Source organism: Pseudophryne corroboree, chromosome 6 (genome assembly GCF_028390025.1).
Source record: "Pseudophryne corroboree isolate aPseCor3 chromosome 6, aPseCor3.hap2, whole genome shotgun sequence".
Taxonomy (NCBI): Eukaryota; Metazoa; Chordata; class Amphibia; order Anura; family Myobatrachidae; genus Pseudophryne; species Pseudophryne corroboree.
Genome location: NC_086449.1, coordinates 64,191,592 through 64,219,567, shown reverse-complemented (window position 1 = coordinate 64,219,567; position 27,976 = coordinate 64,191,592). Strand labels below are relative to the sequence as shown.

General features: G+C 39.1%; 1 protein-coding gene across 1 annotated transcript; it reads left to right on the top strand.

Annotated features, from left to right (window-relative positions):
* Nucleotides 1–27,976, top strand: LOC134934260 (zinc finger protein 260-like). Its single transcript, XM_063929734.1, has 5 exons — nt 1–77; nt 2,071–2,653; nt 10,718–11,146; nt 19,162–19,862; nt 27,523–27,976. The coding sequence occupies exons 1-5, from the start codon at nt 1–3 to the stop codon at nt 27,974–27,976; spliced, it is 2,244 nt and encodes a 747-aa protein (XP_063785804.1).

Below are 27,976 nucleotides of genomic sequence, written 5' to 3'. Positions count from 1 at the left end.
ATGAAGGAGCTGCTGGATGAGTTACTGGTTGGAGAGCTGGGCATATGGTACAATAGGAGAAAGAAAGGATCTCTAGAGTAAGGTGATTATATTATACATATGAATATATTGATATATACATAAATATTTGTAGATGTTATTTTGTAGATATTGTCCTGTTGTCAATACTTTAAAAGTTTTATTTAAACAATTGTTATATAGTTAGTAATACAATATAATAGAATTATATTTCATAGGGCAAACTACTGTGAACTTTATATTCTATATTTGGCATTATCAAATAAATATTGTATTTAATAAAAACTGAATTTACATATTTTTAAAGAAAAATATGTTGATAACACACTTTATATGACACAGAATTATCATATAAGTCATAGTGTAGGTAGATATTCATGAATCACTATGTAACTGAATGTAAGTCCATAATAAATGTGTAAGTATATTTATGGGCACTTACAGTCTGTCACTTATGTGTGTGGGCCAGATACGTAGTAGCAGGAATAATTTAGTTGTCCCTTAATCGTGACGCCCAACTTTTGGTTGAACATTTGCTTAAATTTAGTCCAAAATTGTTTAATACTCAGCAATCTCAAACTTTAAACTGTATATATTGTAGTAAAATTATAGTGTCATGTATATATTATTATCTCTATAGTCTCTATTAGATGCTACATAATTATCACTTATTATAATTATGTTTTAAACTCAATGCAAGTTTAAAAAAGCTTTCAGGGACTATCATCATGTATCTAACAAATGTATCATTTATGGAAAACGGCTCTTTCTGCTGAGACAGCTTTCAGAGGTGAGAGACTTTTCTCCTGCTTCCATGGTTCTTGTCATATTTATACCCACATCAGTGGATCCAGTCACAGTGAGTTCATTGCTCCTTCTCCCTACCCACACAGCCAACAGTTGTGCCCCTATAACCCTGGGCACACAGCTCTCTCCTTGCTCTCGGCTGCTATGTTCTCATTGTGCCTGCACCCCAAGGTGGGCACGCAGCCAACAGCTAGGCACCCCTACTTCCCCTACAACCTGGGCACACAGCCCTCTCTCTGCTGCCATATGCTCCCTTTGCCTGCACCCCAAGCTGGACACACAGCCAACAGATGGGCACTTGGGCACACAGCTATCTTCACGCTTGCTGCTGCCATATGCTCCCTGTGCCTGCACCTAAGCTTGACACATAGCCAATAGATGGGCACCCCCACTTCTCCCACAACCCCGGGCACATAGCTGCCTGTGCATCAATGCTCATTCTGAAAATGTTAATTATCACCTGCTTTTGTTGAAAATAAGTGATGAATAGACTACTTATTACTGTGGGATTATGTGTGTATTAAATAAATATATATATATACTCTCTCAGAATATTGGTCTCATGTGAACTACTATTTTTTGTATATCAGTAGTGTGGTATAATATGTACAATATGGACCTCATTCAGTAAAGAGTGCAGAGTCTGCTCTGATACCACTTCCCCCATAATGCTGTTTCATACATCTACCCCTGTGAACTATATTAAGTATCAGTAGCTGCTACAGGATAATAGAGTTATCCATTCTGCAAAATACACAAATATGAATACAATGGCAAATGACTGGGTTTTATTTGTTAGTGTATATAAAAATATATAAAGTTCATTATATATAGTCACACTGATACTGTAAAAGTAGAATTACCCCAGTAACCTTTATGCTGTTAAATATATATTTTTTTCTTGCAGGACAACAAATTTACAGGATTTTATCCAAGAAGTTATTGTAGAAAGGGACATTTTCTCTGATCAAACCAACTACAGGCATCATTTCTCCTTACACCTCTGGAGGAAACGCACAAGCTGTTCTCATTTTCTGGATAGGAGAAACATTCTACAGCTAATTTGTTTCTGATCTAATACATGATGAGTCTCCCAGGAGAGAAACCACATCTGTGCTCTGAGTGTGACAAAAGCTTTACATGTAAATCAGCACTTCTAATTCATCAGAGGAGTCACACAGGAGAGAGACCATTTACATGTTCTGAATGCAGCAAATGTTTTACCCAAAACTCACATCTTGTTAGACATCAGAGGAGTCACACAGGAAAGAACCCATTTCAATGCTCTGAATGCAGCAAGTGTTTTACCCACAAGCGAGACCTTGTTAGTCATCAGAGGACTCAGACAGGAGAGAAACCATTTCAATGCTCTGAATGTAGTAAGTGTTTTACCCACAAGCAAGACCTTGTTAGTCATCAAAGGACTCACACAGGAGAGAAACCATTTCAATGCTCTGAATGTAGCAAGTGTTTTACCAAGAAGCGAAACCTTGTTATTCATCAGATGACTCACACAGGAGAGAAACCATTTACATGTTCTGAATGCAGCAAATGTTTTACCCAAAACTCACATCTTGTTAGACATCAGAGGAGTAACACAGGAGAGAAACCATTTCAATGCTCTGAATGTAGCAAGTGTTTTACCCACAAGCGAGACCTTGTTAGTCATCAAAGGACTCACACAGGAGACAAACCATTTCATTGCTCTGAATGTAGCAACTGTTTTACCAAGAAGCGAAACCTTGTTATTCATCAGATGAATCACACAGGAGAGAAACCATTTACATGTTCTGAGTGCAGCAAATGTTTTACCCAAAACTCACATCTTGTTAGACATCAGAGGATTCACACAGGAGAGAAACTATTTCAATGCTCTGAATGAAGCAAGTGTTTTACCCACAAGTGAGACCTTGTTAGTCATCAGAGAACTCCCACAGGAGAGAAACCATTTACATGTTTTGAATGCAGCAAGGATTTTTCCCAGAAGTCACATCTTGTTTTACATCAGAGAGCTCACACAGGAGAGAAATAATGTACTGTAAATGTTCTCAATGCAGCAAGAGTTTATAGATAAGCAATATCTTGTTATACATCAGAGGATTCATACAGGAGAGAAGACTTTTAATTGCTTTGAATGTAACAAGTGTTTTGCTAGAAATATATTGCTTATTAATCATGTAAGGAGTCACACCGAGGGCCTGATTGTATCCTGTGTTTCTTAAGTAAGTTAGCTTGTTTCAATTCAATATGGTTGCAATTGAGGTCATTTTTATTTTCTGAATGTAACTTGTGTTTTATAGAAATTAATCTTGTTAAAGAATAGAAAGGAGAAACATCAATAGTTGATCCTCTGCACCAATGTGTGTAATAAACAATGTGTTGGGTGAAACCCCCCAAAATTGCCTGATTTGATTAGTTATTTGTAAATATATGTCTTCACTACCATGGCAAGAGGCGCTACAACTGACACCTAATACAAAAGTATACAACACACAAGAGAGAGAACAGCAGTTTCTTGGTGTAGGGCTCTGGATCAAAACATAACGATAATTGTATTTTTATAAAGAGTAAATAATTCATATTAAAATATATCAGTGAAATATTAGAAAAGAAATACAGGATAAAGTGATAAAAAATATCACTGGGGTACATCATTTATCCTTTTTTATTATATATTTATTTCCTATATTAAAATTGTACAGGTCTTCCCTTTTTTCTTACCCTACACTGATTAGTACACCAACGTACATATGCCTAATTGTTATAGTGACATGAGATTTCGTTTTTCTCATTTTGGGGCTGTTTATACTCCTGCTATTGTATGTTTAACTTTACCTTATTGTTTATATTTGCTGTAAACCTACTTAAAGTCAATAAAACAGATATTTACAAATAAAATATTAATGGGGCTGGTGCAAGTGTCCTAAATAATTTGGATTGGATATATATATATATATATATAAAGTCATTAACACAGTTTCAGATTAGCAAATGTTGCAACAATTGTAACTAAAAGTCCCAGTTTCTAAAGTAATGGCATCTAGCTGGAGCCTCACCCATGCAGAGGTGGAACTGCAATTGTTGAAGCAGGTGAATTTAACCTGGCCCCTGAGATCTAAGGGGCCCACTGCTGGCCAGATTAGCAATGAGTTATCCCTTGGAAGCGACACCCCCATACACAATGTTTTGAGCATTTTTTTTATTTATGGTCCAATGCAGGGAGCAGGGTGGGCCCCACTACCTGAGGGACTTGCCCCTTCCCATAGGTAGGCAGAGCTGACCTTGTGTGTGCTGGATGGACTGATAGAGAAGTCCTGACACCTATCAGTGCTATTGATCCCAGCCACATGTGCAATTTTTCTGATTCACTGATGTCTGTGAATTAAAGGCAGCTCACAACCAGTGTATCTGGCACTGTCAGAGTCTCACATATATACATATATAAGAGAGCGCATTAAGTTTTTAGAACAGTTTATTACACTTTAAAACACTAAAAAAATACTTCATCACAAGTTTCATTGATTAAAACATTGGTAAAGTGGAAATACAAGAGGCACAAACGAGGAGAAGCTGGGCGGTGTGTAGCTGCAGTCGGGTGCTGCTCTCCTAACGGAAAGACTGCTGACCGCGGTCGGGTGAGAACATTTTGTTGTTCCGGTAATCAAGCAACTCCAGCAAAGGAAAAATCCAGAGGCGCGCTGCTGCAGCCGGGCACTGCTTTTTTCCGGAATTTGGTACTATCGATCCTGGTCGCAGTTAGGTGAGACCTTGTTCTCCATTAATTCACCCGCTACTGGCAGGAACTTATAACACACTGTGCCATTAAAGGGATAAAGCCTAAGTGATTTATCAGCTGCCGTACAGCGCACAAAATTGTCATACAGTCTATACCATTTAAAATCGGATTCAGACTCATAATGTTTTCTATAGACACACGATACATATTCCATCAATATAAGTGGCATATATACAAGTTTCCCTTGTTGATAATTATCTAGAATACAGTATTGCTGGACATTATCAACTTTTGCCACACTAGTGAAAAGTAAAAAGAGCCAAAGGTGTGTATAATCTGCCAGCGATAGCTGGGAATAGATGTGTAATAAGGACGGATATGCATATATATGAAAGGTTAATTAATTTGTACAACTGAATAGGAATATACACTGCAGTGTTTCTAATAGCTCTTTGGTGTTTTTATGTATTTAAAGGAGCAATCAATTAATTAAACTTGTGATAAAGTAAATTTTTAGTGTTTTAAAGTGTAATAAACTGTTCTAAAAACTTAGGGTGTCATTCCGAGTTGTTCGCTCATTGCCGATTTTGGCTATACTGCGATTAGTCGCTAACTGCGCATGCGCATGGTACGCAGAGCGCATGCGCTTAGTTATTTTACTAAAAATTTAGCTGTTTTGCTGTAGTGTCTGCGGCGCTTTTCAGTAGCACTGGTGTTCGGTAAATGATTGACTGAAAATGGGAGTTTCTGGGCGGCAACTCAGCATTTTCCCGGCGTTGGCTAAAAAACGCAGGCATGTCAGGGAAAAAAGTGGGAGTGTCTGGAGAAATGGGGGAGTGGCTGGCCAAACGCAGGGCGTGTTTGTGACGTCAAACCAGGACCGAAATGGGCTGAGCTGATCGCAGTGTATGAGTAAGTCTCGAGCTACTCAGAAGCTGCTAAGAATGATTTATTCGCAATTGTGCTAATCTTTCGTTTGCAATTCTGCTATGCTAAGATACACTCCCAGAGGGCGGCGGCCTAGTGTGTGCAATGCTGCTAAAAGCAGATAGCGAGCGAACAACTCGGAATGAGGGCCTTAATGCGCTCTCTTATATATGTATATATGTGTAACCGTTTTATAGTATAACTTCAGAATACTATGTTGGAGCTGCTTTTAGGTTTTTTATATATATAATTTCTGTGGTGACCAGCTTATAGTTAGGAACCTTTTTGCAAGATGTCTATAGTAATTAAATATAATTTTTTGTTGTTGTGCCTGAAATTATATTCACATACGGACGCATATTTAAATTTCCAATCCTTTGGTTGATTAATTGGTCCGTCTGTGTGTATATATAGCACCTGTAAAAAGGGAAATCTATATTACTGTCAGAGTCTTCCTGACCTAGTGCCAAACTAAGGAAAGCACAAGGGGTGGTCACAGACAGAGCAGAGGCTACTGTGTTCCATGCCCCCTTTTCTCCACATTACACAGGACATTGTGCTTGTGCCCCTGTCACCCACTCTCTCTCTGCATCACTCACTGACTCCCCTTATCAGGGCCGGTGCAAGGGTGTTTGGCGCCCCCCTGCAAACTATAAATTTGCACCCTCCCATACTTAACAAAGGGACAGCGCACGTCGAAAAAGGGATGTGGTCTCACAAGGAAGGGGCATGGCCACACAATTGTACCCCCATTTAAAACACCCTCAGTAGTGGCGCTGCTTACACATAACACCACAGTTGTAGCACAGCTTACATATAACGCTACAGTAGTAGCGCCACTTACACATAACAACCCCAGTAGTAGCACAGCTTACACATAATGACCCAGTAGTAGCGCAGCTTACACATAATTCCCCCAGTAGTAGCACAACTTACACATAATGACCCAGTAGTAGTACCGCTTACACGTAACACCCCATTAGTAGCGCAGCTTACACATAATTCCTCCAGTAGTAGCGCCACTTACACGTAATACCCCAGTAGTAGTGCAGCTTACACGTAACACCCCATTAGTAGCGCAGATTACACGTAACGCCCCAGCAGTAGCGCAGCTTAGATGTATTGCTCCAGTAGTAGTGCAGCTTACACGTAACGCCCCAGTAGTAGCGCAACTTACATGTAATGACCCAGTAGTAATGCATCAGTAGTAGCACAGCTTACACATAACGCCCCAGTAGTAATGCTGCTTACATGTAATGCCCTAGTAGTAGCGCAGCTTGAATGTAATGCCCCAGTAGTAATGCCCCAGTACTAACGCCCCAGTAGTAATGCAGCATATATTTAATGCCCCAGTAGTAGAGCAGCTTGTATATAGCGCCCCAGTAGTAACGCCCCAGTAGTAGCGCAGCTTACATGTAATGCCCCAGTAGTAACGCCCTAGTAGTAGCACAGTTTACACGTAATGCCCCAGTAGTAATGCCCCACGAGTTACTGGATGCAGAGCTACATGTGGCCCCACACTGCGGTCAGCCTCCAAGGAACCTTCCCCGCAGCTTTCAAGGCCAATCTGTCCCTGCAGCTTTATATGCGTCTCACACTATTTTAGATTTATCTATATCTTTGCACATTCTCCCCATACTTGTGTGGATTTCCTCGGACTGCTCTTGTTTCTTTCCATACTCCAAAAATATACTGATAGGTTACTTGGCTTCCTGCACAAAATATTAACCATATGGTGTGTGCTGGTATCTGTACCTGGGCAACTTAAGGTGTTTCCACACGGTGAGATCCTTGCTATGTGTGATTTTGACTATGCGATTTCCCTTGAACTCGCCCAGAGCCCAGATAACACAGATTGTACAGATTTTGACTATCTGTGCTAGAGATTTTGTCTATGTGTGATTTTGACTAAGTGCTAACTTTGACTATACTTTGTACTAGATAGTACACTAGATGGGCCAAGTGGTTTTTATCTGCCATTAAAATCTATGTTTCTATGCTTTAGTAAGTGACCTTAGGAATATTTATGTCTCACTCGCTGTTCTACCTGCTCTTTGCATTTAAATGAGTGATACAAATTTGGTAAATTTTTAGAGATGTAAATTTGAGACGTCTTAATGTCAGTAAATATTAATACATGGTTCTTGGCAGTACCCTAGGAACACGCGTAGCAGACACAGTAAAAAGTGACAGGACCATTTTTGTAGTTTATTAAATTCTACACACTGGAGTCCAATGCAATTCAAATTTAAATGTGATTGTCTGTTTGGACATTATCATTCACGCAATGCAAGCCACGCATCGGTAATTATATTATTATTCCAACCCCCTTTTCATCCCCTTAGGGGAGGTTTATTAAATTCTAATTATGTAGGTTCCTATTTCCCACCTGAAGAATACCTATGTTACATTTCAGCTTCCTAACATATCAGGAAGAAAGAGAATTAGTGATGATGAGTGAGTGAGTGAGTGAGTGAGTGAGTGAGTGAGTGAGGCTTTCGCTTTATATATAGCATTTATATATACATATAATATTTTTTATTTTTTTCAAGATTTGTGCAAACTTTTTCTTGGTGCTTTATATGTGTCATTTTGATTATATTTACAGTGAATCATTGTGATGTTCCTGCTGCTGATACTGTATGTAAAAAAAGTCTGTCTGCCTAAACTCTGCCTGAACAATAGGTGACTCCTAAACAATGGACCCTTTAGTAACATAACAGAGGATGCTGTGATCTAATTAGAATACAAGGTGTTACCCCTGCCAGGGTGTAATTAGCATTTCCCATTGTAGTAAGTGACTTTAGGAATATTTACACCTCATTTACAAGACAAGGAGCTGGGCACGAGAAGCTGATGTGCTCAATGACTATATACTAATGTTATGACACCCTAATTTACATGTCACCTCTCAGTGTAAGAATTCCTTCTGCCCATCCTGGGAACTACTGGGGAGAGATGGGGAAGAGTGACTATAAATAGGGTGTATCAGGCCACTGATAGCTGATGGAGGAGCTGCTGGATGAGTTACTGGTTGGAGAGCTGGGCAGATGGTACAGTAAGAGAAAGAGAGGATCTCTAGAGTAAGGTGATTATATTATACATATGAATATATTGATATATACATAAATATTTGTAGATGTTATTTTGTAGATATTATCCTGTTGTCAATACTTAAAAAGTTTTATTTAAACAATTGTTATATAGGTAGTATTAAATATAATAGAATTATATTTCATAGGGCAAACTACTGTGAACTTTATATTCTATATTTGGCATTATCAAATAAATATTGTATTTAATAAAAACTGAATTTACATATTTTTAATGAAAAATATGAAAATAACATACTTTATATGACACAGAATTATCATATAATTCATAGCGTAGGTAGATATTCATGAATCACTATGTAACTGAATGTAAGTCCATAATAAATGTGTAAGTATATTTATGGGCACTTACAGTCTGTCACTTATGTGTATGGGCCAGATACGTAGCAGCAGGAATAATTTAGTTGTCCCTTAATCGTGACAACCAACTTTTGGTTGAACATTTGCTTAAATTTAGTCCAAAATTGTTTAATACTCAGTAATCTCAAACTTTAAACTGTATATACTGTAGTAATATTATAGTGTCATGTATATATTATTATCTATATAGTCTCTATTAGGTGCTACATAATTATCACTTGTTATAATTATGTTTTAAACTCAATGCAAGTTTAAAAAAGCTTTCAGGGACTATCATCATGTCTCTAACAAATGTATAATTTATGGAAAACTGCTCTTTCTGCTGAGACAGCTTTCAGAGGTGAGAGACTTTTCTCCTGCTTCCATGGTTCTTGTCATATTTATACCCACATCAGTGGATCCAGTCACAGTGAGTTCATTGCTCCTTCTCCCTACCCACACAGCCAACAGTTGTGCCCCTATAACCCTGGGCACACAGCTCTCTCCTTGCTCTCGGCTGCTATGTTCTCATTGTGCCTGCACCCCAAGGTGGGCACGCAGCCAACAGCTAGGCACCCCTACTTCCCCTACAACCTGGGCACACAGCCCTCTCTCTGCTGCCATATGCTCCCTTTGCCTGCACCCCAAGCTGGACACACAGCCAACAGATGGGCACTTGGGCACACAGCTATCTTCACGCTTGCTGCTGCCATATGCTCCCTGTGCCTGCACCTAAGCTTGACACATAGCCAATAGATGGGCACCCCCACTTCTCCCACAACCCCGGGCACATAGCTGCCTGTGCATCAATGCTCATTCTGAAAATGTTAATTATCACCTGCTTTTGTTGAAAATAAGTGATGAATAGACTACTTATTACTGTGGGATTATGTGTGTATTAAATAAATATATATATATACTCTCTCAGAATATTGGTCTCATGTGAACTACTATTTTTTGTATATCAGTAGTGTGGTATAATATGTACAATATGGACCTCATTCAGTAAAGAGTGCAGAGTCTGCTCTGATACCACTTCCCCCATAATGCTGTTTCATACATCTACCCCTGTGAACTATATTAAGTATCAGTAGCTGCTACAGGATAATAGAGTTATCCATTCTGCAAAATACACAAATATGAAAACAATGGCAAATGACTGGGTTTTATTTGTTAGTGTATATAAAAATATATAAAGTTCATTATATATAGTCACACTGATACTGTAAAAGTAGAATTACCCCAGTAACCTTTATGCTGTTAAATATATATTTTTTTCTTGCAGGACAACAAATTTACAGGATTTTATCCAAGAAGTTATTGTAGAAAGGGACATTTTCTCTGATCAAACCAACTACAGGCATCATTTCTCCTTACACCTCTGGAGGAAACGCACAAGCTGTTCTCATTTTCTGGATAGGAGAAACATTCTACAGCTAATTTGTTTCTGATCTAATACATGATGAGTCTCCCAGGAGAGAAACCACATCTGTGCTCTGAGTGTGACAAAAGCTTTACATGTAAATCAGCACTTCTAATTCATCAGAGGAGTCACACAGGAGAGAGACCATTTACATGTTCTGAATGCAGCAAATGTTTTACCCAAAACTCACATCTTGTTAGACATCAGAGGAGTCACACAGGAAAGAACCCATTTCAATGCTCTGAATGCAGCAAGTGTTTTACCCACAAGCGAGACCTTGTTAGTCATCAGAGGACTCAGACAGGAGAGAAACCATTTCAATGCTCTGAATGTAGTAAGTGTTTTACCCACAAGCAAGACCTTGTTAGTCATCAAAGGACTCACACAGGAGAGAAACCATTTCAATGCTCTGAATGTAGCAAGTGTTTTACCAAGAAGCGAAACCTTGTTATTCATCAGATGACTCACACAGGAGAGAAACCATTTACATGTTCTGAATGCAGCAAATGTTTTACCCAAAACTCACATCTTGTTAGACATCAGAGGAGTAACACAGGAGAGAAACCATTTCAATGCTCTGAATGTAGCAAGTGTTTTACCCACAAGCGAGACCTTGTTAGTCATCAAAGGACTCACACAGGAGACAAACCATTTCATTGCTCTGAATGTAGCAACTGTTTTACCAAGAAGCGAAACCTTGTTATTCATCAGATGAATCACACAGGAGAGAAACCATTTACATGTTCTGAGTGCAGCAAATGTTTTACCCAAAACTCACATCTTGTTAGACATCAGAGGATTCACACAGGAGAGAAACTATTTCAATGCTCTGAATGAAGCAAGTGTTTTACCCACAAGTGAGACCTTGTTAGTCATCAGAGAACTCCCACAGGAGAGAAACCATTTACATGTTTTGAATGCAGCAAGGATTTTTCCCAGAAGTCACATCTTGTTTTACATCAGAGAGCTCACACAGGAGAGAAATAATGTACTGTAAATGTTCTCAATGCAGCAAGAGTTTATAGATAAGCAATATCTTGTTATACATCAGAGGATTCATACAGGAGAGAAGACTTTTAATTGCTTTGAATGTAACAAGTGTTTTGCTAGAAATATATTGCTTATTAATCATGTAAGGAGTCACACCGAGGGCCTGATTGTATCCTGTGTTTCTTAAGTAAGTTAGCTTGTTTCAATTCAATATGGTTGCAATTGAGGTCATTTTTATTTTCTGAATGTAACTTGTGTTTTATAGAAATTAATCTTGTTAAAGAATAGAAAGGAGAAACATCAATAGTTGATCCTCTGCACCAATGTGTGTAATAAACAATGTGTTGGGTGAAACCCCCCAAAATTGCCTGATTTGATTAGTTATTTGTAAATATATGTCTTCACTACCATGGCAAGAGGCGCTACAACTGACACCTAATACAAAAGTATACAACACACAAGAGAGAGAACAGCAGTTTCTTGGTGTAGGGCTCTGGATCAAAACATAACGATAATTGTATTTTTATAAAGAGTAAATAATTCATATTAAAATATATCAGTGAAATATTAGAAAAGAAATACAGGATAAAGTGATAAAAAATATCACTGGGGTACATCATTTATCCTTTTTTATTATATATTTATTTCCTATATTAAAATTGTACAGGTCTTCCCTTTTTTCTTACCCTACACTGATTAGTACACCAACGTACATATGCCTAATTGTTATAGTGACATGAGATTTCGTTTTTCTCATTTTGGGGCTGTTTATACTCCTGCTATTGTATGTTTAACTTTACCTTATTGTTTATATTTGCTGTAAACCTACTTAAAGTCAATAAAACAGATATTTACAAATAAAATATTAATGGGGCTGGTGCAAGTGTCCTAAATAATTTGGATTGGATATATATATATATATATATAAAGTCATTAACACAGTTTCAGATTAGCAAATGTTGCAACAATTGTAACTAAAAGTCCCAGTTTCTAAAGTAATGGCATCTAGCTGGAGCCTCACCCATGCAGAGGTGGAACTGCAATTGTTGAAGCAGGTGAATTTAACCTGGCCCCTGAGATCTAAGGGGCCCACTGCTGGCCAGATTAGCAATGAGTTATCCCTTGGAAGCGACACCCCCATACACAATGTTTTGAGCATTTTTTTTATTTATGGTCCAATGCAGGGAGCAGGGTGGGCCCCACTACCTGAGGGACTTGCCCCTTCCCATAGGTAGGCAGAGCTGACCTTGTGTGTGCTGGATGGACTGATAGAGAAGTCCTGACACCTATCAGTGCTATTGATCCCAGCCACATGTGCAATTTTTCTGATTCACTGATGTCTGTGAATTAAAGGCAGCTCACAACCAGTGTATCTGGCACTGTCAGAGTCTCACATATATACATATATAAGAGAGCGCATTAAGTTTTTAGAACAGTTTATTACACTTTAAAACACTAAAAAAATACTTCATCACAAGTTTCATTGATTAAAACATTGGTAAAGTGGAAATACAAGAGGCACAAACGAGGAGAAGCTGGGCGGTGTGTAGCTGCAGTCGGGTGCTGCTCTCCTAACGGAAAGACTGCTGACCGCGGTCGGGTGAGAACATTTTGTTGTTCCGGTAATCAAGCAACTCCAGCAAAGGAAAAATCCAGAGGCGCGCTGCTGCAGCCGGGCACTGCTTTTTTCCGGAATTTGGTACTATCGATCCTGGTCGCAGTTAGGTGAGACCTTGTTCTCCATTAATTCACCCGCTACTGGCAGGAACTTATAACACACTGTGCCATTAAAGGGATAAAGCCTAAGTGATTTATCAGCTGCCGTACAGCGCACAAAATTGTCATACAGTCTATACCATTTAAAATCGGATTCAGACTCATAATGTTTTCTATAGACACACGATACATATTCCATCAATATAAGTGGCATATATACAAGTTTCCCTTGTTGATAATTATCTAGAATACAGTATTGCTGGACATTATCAACTTTTGCCACACTAGTGAAAAGTAAAAAGAGCCAAAGGTGTGTATAATCTGCCAGCGATAGCTGGGAATAGATGTGTAATAAGGACGGATATGCATATATATGAAAGGTTAATTAATTTGTACAACTGAATAGGAATATACACTGCAGTGTTTCTAATAGCTCTTTGGTGTTTTTATGTATTTAAAGGAGCAATCAATTAATTAAACTTGTGATAAAGTAAATTTTTAGTGTTTTAAAGTGTAATAAACTGTTCTAAAAACTTAGGGTGTCATTCCGAGTTGTTCGCTCATTGCCGATTTTGGCTATACTGCGATTAGTCGCTAACTGCGCATGCGCATGGTACGCAGAGCGCATGCGCTTAGTTATTTTACTAAAAATTTAGCTGTTTTGCTGTAGTGTCTGCGGCGCTTTTCAGTAGCACTGGTGTTCGGTAAATGATTGACTGAAAATGGGAGTTTCTGGGCGGCAACTCAGCATTTTCCCGGCGTTGGCTAAAAAACGCAGGCATGTCAGGGAAAAAAGTGGGAGTGTCTGGAGAAATGGGGGAGTGGCTGGCCAAACGCAGGGCGTGTTTGTGACGTCAAACCAGGACCGAAATGGGCTGAGCTGATCGCAGTGTATGAGTAAGTCTCGAGCTACTCAGAAGCTGCTAAGAATGATTTATTCGCAATTGTGCTAATCTTTCGTTTGCAATTCTGCTATGCTAAGATACACTCCCAGAGGGCGGCGGCCTAGTGTGTGCAATGCTGCTAAAAGCAGATAGCGAGCGAACAACTCGGAATGAGGGCCTTAATGCGCTCTCTTATATATGTATATATGTGTAACCGTTTTATAGTATAACTTCAGAATACTATGTTGGAGCTGCTTTTAGGTTTTTTATATATATAATTTCTGTGGTGACCAGCTTATAGTTAGGAACCTTTTTGCAAGATGTCTATAGTAATTAAATATAATTTTTTGTTGTTGTGCCTGAAATTATATTCACATACGGACGCATATTTAAATTTCCAATCCTTTGGTTGATTAATTGGTCCGTCTGTGTGTATATATAGCACCTGTAAAAAGGGAAATCTATATTACTGTCAGAGTCTTCCTGACCTAGTGCCAAACTAAGGAAAGCACAAGGGGTGGTCACAGACAGAGCAGAGGCTACTGTGTTCCATGCCCCCTTTTCTCCACATTACACAGGACATTGTGCTTGTGCCCCTGTCACCCACTCTCTCTCTGCATCACTCACTGACTCCCCTTATCAGGGCCGGTGCAAGGGTGTTTGGCGCCCCCCTGCAAACTATAAATTTGCACCCTCCCATACTTAACAAAGGGACAGCGCACGTCGAAAAAGGGATGTGGTCTCACAAGGAAGGGGCATGGCCACACAATTGTACCCCCATTTAAAACACCCTCAGTAGTGGCGCTGCTTACACATAACACCACAGTTGTAGCACAGCTTACATATAACGCTACAGTAGTAGCGCCACTTACACATAACAACCCCAGTAGTAGCACAGCTTACACATAATGACCCAGTAGTAGCGCAGCTTACACATAATTCCCCCAGTAGTAGCACAACTTACACATAATGACCCAGTAGTAGTACCGCTTACACGTAACACCCCATTAGTAGCGCAGCTTACACATAATTCCTCCAGTAGTAGCGCCACTTACACGTAATACCCCAGTAGTAGTGCAGCTTACACGTAACACCCCATTAGTAGCGCAGATTACACGTAACGCCCCAGCAGTAGCGCAGCTTAGATGTATTGCTCCAGTAGTAGTGCAGCTTACACGTAACGCCCCAGTAGTAGCGCAACTTACATGTAATGACCCAGTAGTAATGCATCAGTAGTAGCACAGCTTACACATAACGCCCCAGTAGTAATGCTGCTTACATGTAATGCCCTAGTAGTAGCGCAGCTTGAATGTAATGCCCCAGTAGTAATGCCCCAGTACTAACGCCCCAGTAGTAATGCAGCATATATTTAATGCCCCAGTAGTAGAGCAGCTTGTATATAGCGCCCCAGTAGTAACGCCCCAGTAGTAGCGCAGCTTACATGTAATGCCCCAGTAGTAACGCCCTAGTAGTAGCACAGTTTACACGTAATGCCCCAGTAGTAATGCCCCACGAGTTACTGGATGCAGAGCTACATGTGGCCCCACACTGCGGTCAGCCTCCAAGGAACCTTCCCCGCAGCTTTCAAGGCCAATCTGTCCCTGCAGCTTTATATGCGTCTCACACTATTTTAGATTTATCTATATCTTTGCACATTCTCCCCATACTTGTGTGGATTTCCTCGGACTGCTCTTGTTTCTTTCCATACTCCAAAAATATACTGATAGGTTACTTGGCTTCCTGCACAAAATATTAACCATATGGTGTGTGCTGGTATCTGTACCTGGGCAACTTAAGGTGTTTCCACACGGTGAGATCCTTGCTATGTGTGATTTTGACTATGCGATTTCCCTTGAACTCGCCCAGAGCCCAGATAACACAGATTGTACAGATTTTGACTATCTGTGCTAGAGATTTTGTCTATGTGTGATTTTGACTAAGTGCTAACTTTGACTATACTTTGTACTAGATAGTACACTAGATGGGCCAAGTGGTTTTTATCTGCCATTAAAATCTATGTTTCTATGCTTTAGTAAGTGACCTTAGGAATATTTATGTCTCACTCGCTGTTCTACCTGCTCTTTGCATTTAAATGAGTGATACAAATTTGGTAAATTTTTAGAGATGTAAATTTGAGACGTCTTAATGTCAGTAAATATTAATACATGGTTCTTGGCAGTACCCTAGGAACACGCGTAGCAGACACAGTAAAAAGTGACAGGACCATTTTTGTAGTTTATTAAATTCTACACACTGGAGTCCAATGCAATTCAAATTTAAATGTGATTGTCTGTTTGGACATTATCATTCACGCAATGCAAGCCACGCATCGGTAATTATATTATTATTCCAACCCCCTTTTCATCCCCTTAGGGGAGGTTTATTAAATTCTAATTATGTAGGTTCCTATTTCCCACCTGAAGAATACCTATGTTACATTTCAGCTTCCTAACATATCAGGAAGAAAGAGAATTAGTGATGATGAGTGAGTGAGTGAGTGAGTGAGTGAGTGAGTGAGTGAGTGAGTGAGTGAGTGAGGCTTTCGCTTTATATATAGCATTTATATATACATATAATATTTTTTATTTTTTTCAAGATTTGTGCAAACTTTTTCTTGGTGCTTTATATGTGTCATTTTGATTATATTTACAGTGAATCATTGTGATGTTCCTGCTGCTGATACTGTATGTAAAAAAAGTCTGTCTGCCTAAACTCTGCCTGAACAATAGGTGACTCCTAAACAATGGACCCTTTAGTAACATAACAGAGGATGCTGTGATCTAATTAGAATACAAGGTGTTACCCCTGCCAGGGTGTAATTAGCATTTCCCATTGTAGTAAGTGACTTTAGGAATATTTACACCTCATTTACAAGACAAGGAGCTGGGCACGAGAAGCTGATGTGCTCAATGACTATATACTAATGTTATGACACCCTAATTTACATGTCACCTCTCAGTGTAAGAATTCCTTCTGCCCATCCTGGGAACTACTGGGGAGAGATGGGGAAGAGTGACTATAAATAGGGTGTATCAGGCCACTGATAGCTGATGGAGGAGCTGCTGGATGAGTTACTGGTTGGAGAGCTGGGCAGATGGTACAGTAAGAGAAAGAGAGGATCTCTAGAGTAAGGTGATTATATTATACATATGAATATATTGATATATACATAAATATTTGTAGATGTTATTTTGTAGATATTATCCTGTTGTCAATACTTAAAAAGTTTTATTTAAACAATTGTTATATAGGTAGTATTAAATATAATAGAATTATATTTCATAGGGCAAACTACTGTGAACTTTATATTCTATATTTGGCATTATCAAATAAATATTGTATTTAATAAAAACTGAATTTACATATTTTTAATGAAAAATATGAAAATAACATACTTTATATGACACAGAATTATCATATAATTCATAGCGTAGGTAGATATTCATGAATCACTATGTAACTGAATGTAAGTCCATAATAAATGTGTAAGTATATTTATGGGCACTTACAGTCTGTCACTTATGTGTATGGGCCAGATACGTAGCAGCAGGAATAATTTAGTTGTCCCTTAATCGTGACAACCAACTTTTGGTTGAACATTTGCTTAAATTTAGTCCAAAATTGTTTAATACTCAGTAATCTCAAACTTTAAACTGTATATACTGTAGTAATATTATAGTGTCATGTATATATTATTATCTATATAGTCTCTATTAGGTGCTACATAATTATCACTTGTTATAATTATGTTTTAAACTCAATGCAAGTTTAAAAAAGCTTTCAGGGACTATCATCATGTCTCTAACAAATGTATAATTTATGGAAAACTGCTCTTTCTGCTGAGACAGCTTTCAGAGGTGAGAGACTTTTCTCCTGCTTCCATGGTTCTTGTCATATTTATACCCACATCAGTGGATCCGGTCACAGTGACTTCATTGCCCCTTCTCCCTACCCACACAGCCAACAGTTGTGCCCCTACAACCCTGGGCACACAGCTCTCTCCTTGCTCTCGGCTGCTATGTTCTCATTGTGCCTGCACCCCGAGGTGGGCACGCAGCCAATAGCTAGGCACCCCTACTTCCCCTACAACCTGGGCACACAGCCCTCTCCCTGCTGCCATATACTCCCTTTGCCTGCACCCCAAGCTGGACACACAGCCAACAGATGGGCACTTGGGCACACAGCTATCTTCACGCTTGCTGCTGCCATATGCTCCCTGTGCCTGCACCTAAGATTGACACATAGCCAATAGATGGGCACCCCCACTTCTCCCACAACTCCGGGCGCATAGCTGCCTGTGCATCAATGCTCATTCTGAAAATGTTAATTATCACCTGCTTTTGTTGAAAATAAGTGATGAATAGACTACTTATTACTGTGGGATTATGTGTGTATTAAATAAATATATATACTCTCTCAGTATATTGGTCTCATGTGAACTACTATTTTTTGTATATCAGTAGTGTGGTATAATATGTGCAATATGGACCTCATTCAGTAAAGAGTGCAGAGTCTGCTCTGATACCACTTACCCCCATAATGCTGTTTCATACATCTACACACCTGTGAACTATATTAAGTATCAGTAGCTGCTACAGGAAAATAGAGTTATACATTCTGCAAAATACACAAATATAAAAACAATGGTAAATGACTGGGTTATATTTGTTAGTGTATATAAAAATATATAAAGTTCATTATATATAGTCACACTGATACTGTAAAAGTAGAATTACCCCAGTAACCTTTATGCTGTTAAATATATTTTTTTTCTTGCAGGAAAACAAATTTACAGGATTTTAACCAAGATGTTATTGTAGAAAGGGACATTTTTCTCTGATCAAACCAACTACAGGCATCATTTCTCCTTACACCTCTGAGGAATCACACAAGCTGTTCTCATTTTCTGGATAGAAGAAACATTCTACAGCTAATTTGTTTCTCATCTAATACATGATGAGTCTCCTAGGAGAGAAACCACATCTGTGCTCTAAATGTGACAAAAGCTTTACATATATATCAAAGCTTCTCATACATCAGAGGAGTCACACAGGAGAGAGACCATTTCCATGTTCTGAGTGCAGCAAATGTTTTACCCAAAACTCACATCTTGTTTTACATCAGAGGAGTCACACAGAAGAGAAACCATTTCAATGCTCTGAATGTAGCAAGTGTTTTACCCACAAGTGAAACCTTGTTATTCATCAGATGACTCACACAGGAGAGAAACCATTTACATGTTCTGAATGCAGCAAATGTTTTACCCAAAAGCGAGACCTTGTTAGTCATCAGAGGACTCACACAGGAGAGAAACCATTTCAATGCTCTGAATGTAGCAAGTGTTTTACCCACAAGCAAGACCTTGTTAGTCATCAAAGGACTCACACAGGAGAGAAACCATTTCAATGCTCTGAATGTAGCAAGTGTTTTACCCACAAGCGATACCTTGTTATTCATCAGATGACTCACACAGGAGAGAAACCATTTCAATGCTCTGAATGCAGCATGTGTTTTACCCACAAGCGAGACCTTGTTAGTCATCAGAGGACTCACACAGGAGAGAAACCATTTCAATGCTCTGAATGTAGCAAGTGTTTTACCCACAAGCAAGACCTTGTTAGTCATCAAAGGACTCACACAGGAGAGAAACCATTTCAATGCTCTGAATGTAGCAAGTGTTTTACCAAGAAGCGAAACCTTGTTATTCATCAGATGAGTCACACAGGAGAGAAACCATTTACATGTTCTGAATGCAGCAAATGTTTTACCCAAAACTCACATCTTGTTAGACATCAGAAAATTCACACAGGAGATAAACTATTTCAATGCTCTGAATGTAGCAAGTGTTTTACCCACAAGCGAGACCTTGTTAGTCATCAGAGGACTCACACAGGAGAGAAACCATTTACATATTTTGAACGCAGCAAGAATTTTTCCCAGAAGTCAGATCTTGTTTTACATCAGAGAGCTCACACAGGAGAGAAATCATATACTGTAAATGTGCTCAATGCAGCAAGAGTTTTATAGATAAGCAATATCTTGTTATACATCAGATGATTCATACAGGAGAGAAGACTTTTATTAACAAGTGTTTTACTAGAAATATATCACTTATTAATCATGTAAGGAGTCACACTGAGGGCCTGATTGTATCCTGTGTTTCTTAAGTAAGTTAGCTTGTTTCAATTCTATATGGTTACAAGTAAGGTCATTTTTACTTTCTGAATGAAACTTGTGTTTTATAGAAATTAATCTTGTTAAAGAATAGAGAGGAGAAACATCAATAGTTGATCCTCTGCACCAATGTGTGTAATAAACAATGTGTAGGGTGAAACCCCCCAAAATTGGCTGATTTGATTAGTTATTTGTAAATATATGTCTTCACTACCATGGCATAAGAGGCGCTACTACTGACATCTAATACAAAAGTATACAATACACGAGAGAGAGAACAGCAGTTTCTTGGTGTAGGGCTCTGGATAAAAACATAACTTTAATTGTATTTTTATAAAAAGTAGATAATTCATATTAAAATATAATAGTGAAATATTAGAAAATAAATACATGATAAAGTGATAAAAAATATCACTGGGGTGCACCATTTATCCTTTTTTATTATATATTTATTTCCTATATTAAAATTGTTCTGGTCTTCCCTTTTTTCTTGCCCTACAGTGACTAGTACACCAACACACATATGCCTAATTGTTATAGTGACATGAGGTTTAGTTTTTCTCATTTTGGGGCTGTTTATACTCCTGCTATTGTATGTTTAACTTTACCTTATTGTTTATTTTTGCTGTAAGCCTACTTAAAGTCAATAAAACAGATATTTAAAAATAAAATATTAATGGGGCTGGTGCAAGTGTCCTAAATAATTTGGATTGGATATATATATAAAGTCTTTAACACAGTTTCAGCTTAGCAAATGTTGCAACAATTGTAACTAAAAGTCCCAGTTTCTAAAGTAATGGCATCTAGCTGGAGCCTCACCCATGCAGAGGTGGAACTGCAATTGTTGAAGCAGGTGAATTTAACCTGGCCCCTGAGATCTAAGGGGCCCACTGCTGGCCAGATTAGCAATGAGACATCCCCTGGAAGCGACTCCCCCATACACAATGTTTTGAGCATTTTTTTATTTATGGTCCAATGCAGGGAGCAGGGTGGGCCCCACTACCTGAGGGACTTGCCCCTTACCTTAGGTAGGCAGAGCTGACCTTGTGTGTGCTGTACAGACTAATAGAGGAGTCCTGCCACCTATCAGTGCTGTTGATCCCAGCCACATGTACAATTTTTCTGATTCACTGATGTCTGTGAATTAAAGGCAGCTCACAACCAGTGTATCTGGCACTGTCAGAGTCTCACATATATAAATATATAAGAGAGCGCATTAAGTTTTTAGAACAGTTTATTATACTTTAAAACACTAAAAAAATACTTCATCACAAGTTTAATTGATTAAAACATTGGTAAAGTGGAAATACAAGCGGCACAAACGAGGAGAAACTGGGTGGTGTGTAGCTGCAGTCGGGTGCTGCTCTCCTTACGGAAAGACTGCTGACCGCGGTCGGGGTGAGAACATTTTGTTGTTCCGGTAATCAAGCAACTCCAGCAAAGGAAAAATCCAGCGGCGCGCTGCTGCAGCCGAGCACTGCTTTTTTCCGGAATTTGGTACTATCGATCCTGGTCGCAGTTAGGTGAGACCTAGTTCTCCATTAATTCACCCACAACTGGCAGGAACTTATAACATACTGTGCCATTAAGGGGATAAAGCCTAAGTGATTTATCAGCTGCCGTACAGCGCACAAAATTGGCATACAGTCTATACCATTTAAAATCAGATTCAGACTCATAAAGTTTTCTATAGACACACGATACATATTCCATCAATATAAGTGGCATATATACAAGTTTCCCTTGTGGATAATTATCCAGAACACAGTATTGCTGGACATTATCAACTTTTGCCACACTAGTGAAAAGTAAAAGGAGCCAAAGGTGTCTATAATCTACCAGCGGTAGCTGGGAATAGATGTGTAATAAGGACTGATATGCATAAATATGAAAGGTTAATTAATTTGTACAACTGAATAGTAATATACACTGCAGTGTTTCTAATAGCTCTTTGGTGTTTTTATGTATTTAAAGGAGCAATCAATCAATTAAACTTGTGATAAAGTAAATTTTTAGTGTTTTAAAGTGTAATAAACTGTTCTAAAAACTTAGGGGGTCATTCCGAGTTGTTCGCTCGTTGCCGATTTTGGCTATACTGCAATTAGTCACTAACTGCGCATGCGCATGGCACGCAGAGCGCATGCGCTTAGTTATTTTACTAAAAACTTAGCTGTTTTGCTGTAGCGTCTGCGGCGCTTTTCAGTCGCACTGGTGTTCGTAAATGATTGACAGAAAAGGGGCGTTTCTGGGCGGCAACTCAGCATTTTCCCGGCGTTGGCTAAAAAACGCAGGCATGTCAGGGAAAAACGTGGGAGTGTCTGGAGAAATGGGGGAGTGGCTGGCCAAACGCAGGGCGTGTTTGTGACGTCAAACCAGGAACGAAATGGGCTGAGCTGATCGCAGTGTAGGAGTAAGTCTCGAGCTACTCAGAAGCTGCTAAGAATGATTTATTCGCAATTGTGCTAATCTTTCGTTTGCAATTCTGCTATGCTAAGATACACTCCCAGAGGGCGGCGGCCTAGTGTGTGCAATGCTGCTAAAAGCAGATAGCGAGCGAACAACTCGGAATGAGGGCATTAATGCGCTCTCTTATATATGTATATATGTGTAACCGTTTTATAGTATAACTTCAGAATACTATGTTGGAGCTGCTTTTAGGTTTTTTATATATATAATTTCTGTGGTGACCAGCTTATAGTTAGGAACCTTTTTGCAAGATGTCTATAGTAATTAAATATAATTTTTTGTTGTTGTGCCTGAAATTATATTCACATACGGACGCATATTTAAATTTCCAATCCTTTGGTTGATTAATTGGTCCGTCTGTGTGTATATATAGCACCTGTAAAAAGGGAAATCTATATTACTGTCAGAGTCTTCCTGACCTAGTGCCAAACTAAGGAAAGCACAAGGGGTGGTCACAGACAGAGCAGAGGCTACTGTGTTCCATGCCCCCTTTTCTCCACATTACACAGGACATTGTGCTTGTGCCCCTGTCACCCACTCTCTCTCTGCATCACTCACTGACTCCCCTTATCAGGGCCGGTGCAAGGGTGTTTGGCGCCCCCCTGCAAACTATAAATTTGCACCCTCCCATACTTAACAAAGGGACAGCGCACGTCGAAAAAGGGATGTGGTCTCACAAGGAAGGGGCATGGCCACACAATTGTACCCCCATTTAAAACACCCTCAGTAGTGGCGCTGCTTACACATAACACCACAGTTGTAGCACAGCTTACATATAACAACCCCAGTAGTAGCACAGCTTACACATAATGACCCAGTAGTAGCACAGCTTACACATAATGACCCAGTAGTAGCGCAGCTTACACATAATGACCCAGTAGTATAACCGCTTACACATAATAAACCCAGTAGTAGCGCAGCTTACACATAATTCCCCCAGTAGTAGTGCAGCTTACACATTACATCCCTAGTAGTAGCACAGCTTACACATAATGACCCAGTAGTAGCGCAGCTTACACATAATTCCCCCGGTAGTAGCGCCACTTACACGTAATACCCCAGTAGTAGTGCAGCTTACACGTAACACCCCATTAGTAGCGCAGATTACACGTAACGCCCCAGCAGTAGCGCAGCTTAGATGTATTGCTCCAGTAGTAGCGCAGCTTACACGTAACGCCCCAGTAGTAGTGCAGCTTACACGTAACGCCCCAGTAGTAGCGCAACTTACATGTAATGACCCAGTAGTAATGCATCAGTAGTAGCACAGCTTACACATAACGCCCCAGTAGTAATGCTGCTTACATGTAATGCCCCAGTAGTAGCGCAGCTTGAATGTAATGCCCCAGTAGTAATGCCCCAGTACTAACGCCCCAGTAGTAATGCAGCATATATTTAATGCCCCAGTAGTAGAGCAGCTTGTATATAGCGCCCCAGTAGTAACGCCCCAGTAGTAGCGCAGCTTACATGTAATGCCCCAGTAGTAACGCCCTAGTAGTAGCACAGTTTACACGTAATGCCCCAGTAGTAATGCCCCATGAGTTACTGGATGCAGAGCTACATGTGGCCCCACACTGCGGTCAGCCTCCCAGGAACCTTCCCCGCAGCTTTCAAGGCCAATCTGTCCCTGCAGCTTTATATGCGTCTCACACTATTTTAGATTTATCTATATCTTTGCACATTCTCCCCATACTTGTGTGGATTTCCTCGGACTGCTCTTGTTTCTTTCCATACTCCAAAAATATACTGATAGGTTACTTGGCTTCCTGCACAAAATATTAACCATATGGTGTGTGCTGGTATCTGTACCTGGGCAACTTAAGGTGTTTCCACACGGTGAGATCCTTGCTATGTGTGATTTTGACTATGCGAGTTCCCTTGAACTCCCCCAGAGCCCAGATAACACAGATTGTACAGATTTTGACTATCTGTGCTAGAGATTTTGTCTATGTGTGATTTTGACTAAGTGCTAACTTTGACTAAACTTTGTACTAGATAGTACACTAGATGGGCCAAGTGGTTTTTATCTGCCATTAAAATCTTTGTTTCTATGCTTTAGTAAGTGACCTTAGGAATATTTATGTCTCACTCGCTGTTCTACCTGCTCTTTGCATTTAAATGAGTGATACAAATTTGGTAAATTTTTAGAGATGTAAATTTGAGATGTCTTAATGTCAGTAAATATTATTACATGGTTCTTGGCAGTACCCTAGGAACACGCATAGCAGACACAGTAAAAAGTGACAGGACCATTTTTGTAGTTTATTAAATTCTACACACTGGAGTCCAATGCAATTCAAATTTAAATGTGATTGTCTGTTTGGGCATTATCATTCACGCAATGCAAGCCACGCATCAGTAATGATATAATTATTCCAACCCTCTTTTCATCCCCTTAGGGGAGGTTTATTACATTTCTAATTATGTCGTTTCCTATTTCCCACCTGAAGAACACCTATGTTACATTTCAGCTTCCTAACATATCAGGAAGAAAGAGAATTAGTGATGAGTGAGTGAGTGAGTGAGGCTTTCGCTTTATATATAGCATCTATATATACATATAATATTTTTTATTTTTTTCAAGATTTGTGCAAACTTTTTCTTGGTGCTTTATATGTGTCATTTTGATTATATTTACAGTGAATCATTGTGATGTTCCTGCTGCTGATACTGTATGTAGAAAAGGTCTGTCTGCCTAAACTCTGCCTGAACAATAGGTGACTCCTAAACAATGGACCCTTTAGTGGCATAACAGAGGATGCTGTGATCTAATTAGAATGCAAGGTGTTACCCCTGTCAGGGTGTAATTAGCATTTCCCATTGTAGTAAGTGACTATAGGAATATTTACACCTAATTTACAAGACAAGGAGCTGGGTACGAGAAGCTGATGTGCTGAATGACTATTTACTAATGTTATGAGACCCTAATTTACATGTCACATCTCAGTGTAAGAATTCCTTCTGGCCATCCTGGGAACTACTGGGGAGTGACTATAAATAGGCTGTATCAGGCCACTGGTAGCTGATGGAGGAGCTGCTGGATGAGTTGCTGGTTGGAGAGCTGGGCGGATGGTAAAGTAAGAGAAGGAAAGGATCTCTAGAGTAAGGTGATTATATTATACATATGGATATATTGATATATACAAAAATATTTGTAGATGTTATTTTGTAGATCTTGTCCTGTTGTCAATACTTCAAAAGTTTTATTTAAACAATTGTTATATAGTTAGTATTACAATATAATAGAATTATATTTTGATAGGGCAAACTATTGCAAACTTTATATTCTATATTTGGAATTATCAAATAAATACTGTATTTAATAAAAACTGAATTTACATATTTTAAAAGAAAAATATGAAGATAACACACTGTATATGAATCAGAATTATCATATAAGTCATAGTGTAGGTAGATATTCATGAATCACTATGTATCTGAATGTAAGTCCATAATAAATGTGTAAGTATATTTATGGGCACTTACAGTCTGCACTTATGTGTATGGGCCAGATATGTAGCAGCAGGAATAATTTAGTTGTACATTAATTGTGATGACCAACTTTTGGTTGAACATTTGCTTAAATATAGTCCAAAATTGTTTAATACTCAGTAATCTCAAACTTTAAACTGTATATTTTGTAGTAACATTATAGTGTTACCCTGAGCTGGGCAAACAGCCAACAGCCAGGCACCCCTACTTCCCCTACAACCTGGGCACACAGCCCTCTCTCTGCTGCCATATGCTCCCTTTGCCTGCACCCCAAGCTGGACACACAGCCAACAGATGGGCACCTGGGCACACAGCTCTCTTCATGCTTGCTTCTGCCATATGCTCCCTGTGCCTGCACCTAAGCTTGACACATAGCCAATAGATGGGCACCCCCACTTCTACCACAACCCCGGGCACATAGCTACCAGTGCATCAATGCTCATACTGAAAATGTTAATTATCACCTGCTTTTGTTGAAAATAAGTGATGAATAGACTACTTATTACTGTGGGATTATGTGTGTATTAAATAAATATATATACTCTCTTAGTATATTGGTCTTGTGTGAACTATTTTTTGTATATCAGTACTGTGGTATAATATGTGCAATATGGACCTCATTCAGTAAAGAGTGCAGAGTCTGCTCTGATACCACTTCCCCCATAATGCTGTTTCATACATCTACACCTGTGAACTATATTAAGTATCAGTAGCTGCTACAGGAAAATAGAGTTATCCATGCTGCAAAATACACAAATATAAAAACAATGGCAAATGACTGGGTTATATTTGCTAGTGTATATAAAAATATATACATTTCATTATATATAGTCACAATGATACTGTAAAAGTAGAATTACCCCAGTAACCTTTATGCTGTTAAATATATATTTTTTCTTGCAGGACAACAAATTTATAGGATTTTAACTAAGAAGTTATTGTAGAAAGGGACATTTTTCTCTGATCAAACCAACTACAGGCATCATTTCTCCTTACACCTCTGGAGGAATCACACAAGCTATTGTCTGGATAGGAGAAACCTTCTATAGGTAATTTGTTTCTCATCTAATACAGGATGAGTCTCACAGGAGAGAAACCACATCTGTGCTCTGAGTGTGACAAAAGCTTTACATATAAATCACATCTTCTCAGACATCAGAGGCAACACACAGGAGAGAGACCATTTCCATGTTCTGAGTGCAGCAAATGTTTTACCCAAAACTCACATCTTGTTATACATCAGAAAAGTCACACAGGAGAGAAACTATTTCAATGCTCTGAATGCAGCAAGTGTTTTACCCACAAGCGAAACCTTGTTATTCATCAAAGGACTCACACAGGAGAGAAACCATTTAGATGCTCTGAATGTAGCAAGTGTTTTACCAAGAACCAAAACCTTGTTAGTCATCAGATGACTCACACAGGAGAGAAACCATTTACATGTTCTGAATGCAGCAAATGTTTTACCCAAAACTCACATCTTGTTTTACATCAGAGGAGTCACACAGGAGAGAAACCATTTACATGTTCTGAATGCAGCAAATGTTTTACCCAAAACTCACATCTTGTTAGACATCAGAGGAGTCACACAGGAGAGAAACCATTTCAATGCTCTGAATGTAGCAAGTGTTTTACCCACAAGCAAGACCTTGTTAGTCATCAGATGACTCACACAGGAGAGAAATCATTTCAATGCTCTGAATGTAGCAAATGTTTTACCCACAAGCAAAAACTTGTTAGGCATCAGAGGACTCACACAGGAGAGAAACCATTTACATGTTCTGAATGCAGCAAATGTTTTACCCAAAACTCATGTCTTGTTAGACATCAGAGGAGTCACACAGGAGATAAATCATATACTGTAAATGTTCTCAATGCAGCAAGAGTTTTATAG

Coding starts and splice junctions, on each gene's coding strand:
- LOC134934260 (XM_063929734.1), top strand. CDS start 1: ATGAAGGAGCTGCTGGATGAGTTACTGGTTGGAGAGCTGGGCATATGG. Junction 11,147..19,161: donor TTACCCAAAACTCACATCTT/GTTAGACATCAG, acceptor GTTATTCATCAG/ATGACTCACACAGGAGAGAA. Junction 19,863..27,522: donor ACAGGAGAGAAACCATTTAC/ATATTTTGAACG, acceptor GAAACCATTTAC/ATGTTCTGAATGCAGCAAAT.